The sequence below is a fragment of the Solanum tuberosum genome, unplaced genomic scaffold (assembly GCF_000226075.1).
Source record: "Solanum tuberosum cultivar DM 1-3 516 R44 unplaced genomic scaffold, SolTub_3.0 scf00240, whole genome shotgun sequence".
In the NCBI taxonomy this organism is placed as follows: domain Eukaryota; kingdom Viridiplantae; phylum Streptophyta; class Magnoliopsida; order Solanales; family Solanaceae; genus Solanum; species Solanum tuberosum.
Window position 1 is genome coordinate 3807 of NW_006239164.1, and position 1933 is coordinate 5739.

Below are 1933 nucleotides of genomic sequence, written 5' to 3' on the forward strand. Positions count from 1 at the left end.
AAGAAAAAAATTCTTGATAGAGAAAGCTACCCCTAAATAGGTCATATCGCGTGGAAATTCATATTAGTCGAGATTTAATGCGGATAGCAGACACCAAATAAAAAACCAAAAAAACAAATATAAGTAAAAAATATCACACAAAAAAATTATTCCGTTGCCGGGATTTGAACCCGGCCGGATTCCAGAAATACGAGAATTGCCAGTGCTACACCGGAGCCTTTGTTTATAATTGTGGGAACAAAATTTATTTGTTATTTGTGAAGAAACTTAATTCACATTTTGGCATAAAACAACCTTAAATTATTTATAACATCTTAATTTCTATTTTCCAACAAATAAAACTTTATTTTTCCTCTCAAATTAAGATATATGTAAAACTTAAAAAAATATATTATCTATGGTATATAAACTCTCATCTTTTCTTTCTTTATTACCGTATTTTATTTTATTATTCCATAATTTTGAACTTATTTCTGGTACATAATTTGCTAGTGAGAGATATCGTAGATTTTTAACAAATGATAACGATGTGAGATATTTTATGTGCGAATAGTTGTAAGGTTAGACCTAAATACTATTTGAAAGTAGAAGATTAATTTGATTTTTTCTCCTTGAATATATTAACATAATTAACCTCAAAGTTTCTTTAAACTAAGATGAAACTATTATTCTTTTTCCCTCTCAAATTAAGCTAATTTGGAAAAGTATGATTATGTTTGTTCTCTCCATGTTTTTTTCTTTTTTGGAAAACTTTTATCCTTTTTTACACAAATAGTATAATGTGATCTATTATAAAAAATATTCTTTTTCCAATTTTTAAAATGTAATGTTATCAATTAACAAATTACATACAATCATCTTCTATATAAAACTGATCGATCCTACATATATTTTTTTACACCTTCAATATATAGAGCTTATAGTCGAATACAAAAACCTCTCAACTCAAATCACAATCAAATTTAAAAAAACAATACGATAGTCGATGTGCAAAATATATAGAAATTGGATTATTTTTTTCTCCAAGAAAATAAAACTTGAATACAATCTTAACCATAAACAACTTTCAATTGATAAATAAGACACTTACCAATCAACACTTAGGCACAACCCACAATTCCATTTCAATCCCCACCCCCACCCCCACCAAAATACAAACAATGAAAAGGGAAGCACCCTTAAATTATTATTCACGAATGAATTAAAAAGAAAAGTCTACACATAAATTTGAAAAGAAACAATTCAACTAATTAGGACATTGGAATCCATATGGAACTTTCTTGGAACAAACATTGAGAAGCAAGCTCAATGAAATAGGGACATTAAGGTTAATCCCTAAAACATTAGCCTTAAGAGCAGTACAAAGACAAAGGGCAGCTTCAACATCAGCAAGTCCAGAAATAAGACTACAACAAGGTGTGACTGGTGGTGAACCAACAACAACATTAACTAATCCAAGAACATCTGCACAAACACCTAATTTTAAGGTATCAATTGGACAAGTTTTGTATTTTGGTACATAAGGTGGTGGTGGACATGATGGCTTTGGTTTTGGTTTTGGTTTAGGTTTAGGGCAAGTGTTACAACTTGAAACAAATGTGAAGAAAATTAGGTTAAGGGAAAGGAAAAGAGCAAGAGTAGAGAAAAACTTCTTGGAAGCCATTGTGAAAAATAAATAAATGTATTCTTGGAGAAATGGTGAGTGAATGGTTTGTGAATGGATGGAGGTATTTATAGGGTTGAGATAGTATATACATACATATATATCATAGTTATTTTACTTTCTTTTGTCCTATTTTAACTGTCATTTTAGTATTAAAAATTTATCTTGATACTACAATAAAAGAAATACTTAGTGTAACAATGCATTTTCCTTTTAATTAGAGGCATTATTTATTGTCGCAAAAATATTTAACGGCAATTGAGTTAATGT

The 1933-nt window shown here is 29.0% G+C and overlaps 1 protein-coding gene across 1 annotated transcript; it reads right to left on the reverse strand.

Moving 5' to 3' along the window:
* Positions 1-988: 988 nt before the first annotated feature.
* Positions 989-1723, reverse strand: LOC102597246 (14 kDa proline-rich protein DC2.15-like). Its single transcript, XM_006356952.2, has one exon. The coding sequence runs from the start codon at positions 1661-1663 to the stop codon at positions 1247-1249; it is 417 nt and encodes a 138-aa protein (XP_006357014.1). The 5' UTR covers positions 1664-1723; the 3' UTR covers positions 989-1246.
* Positions 1724-1933: the final 210 nt, after the last annotated feature.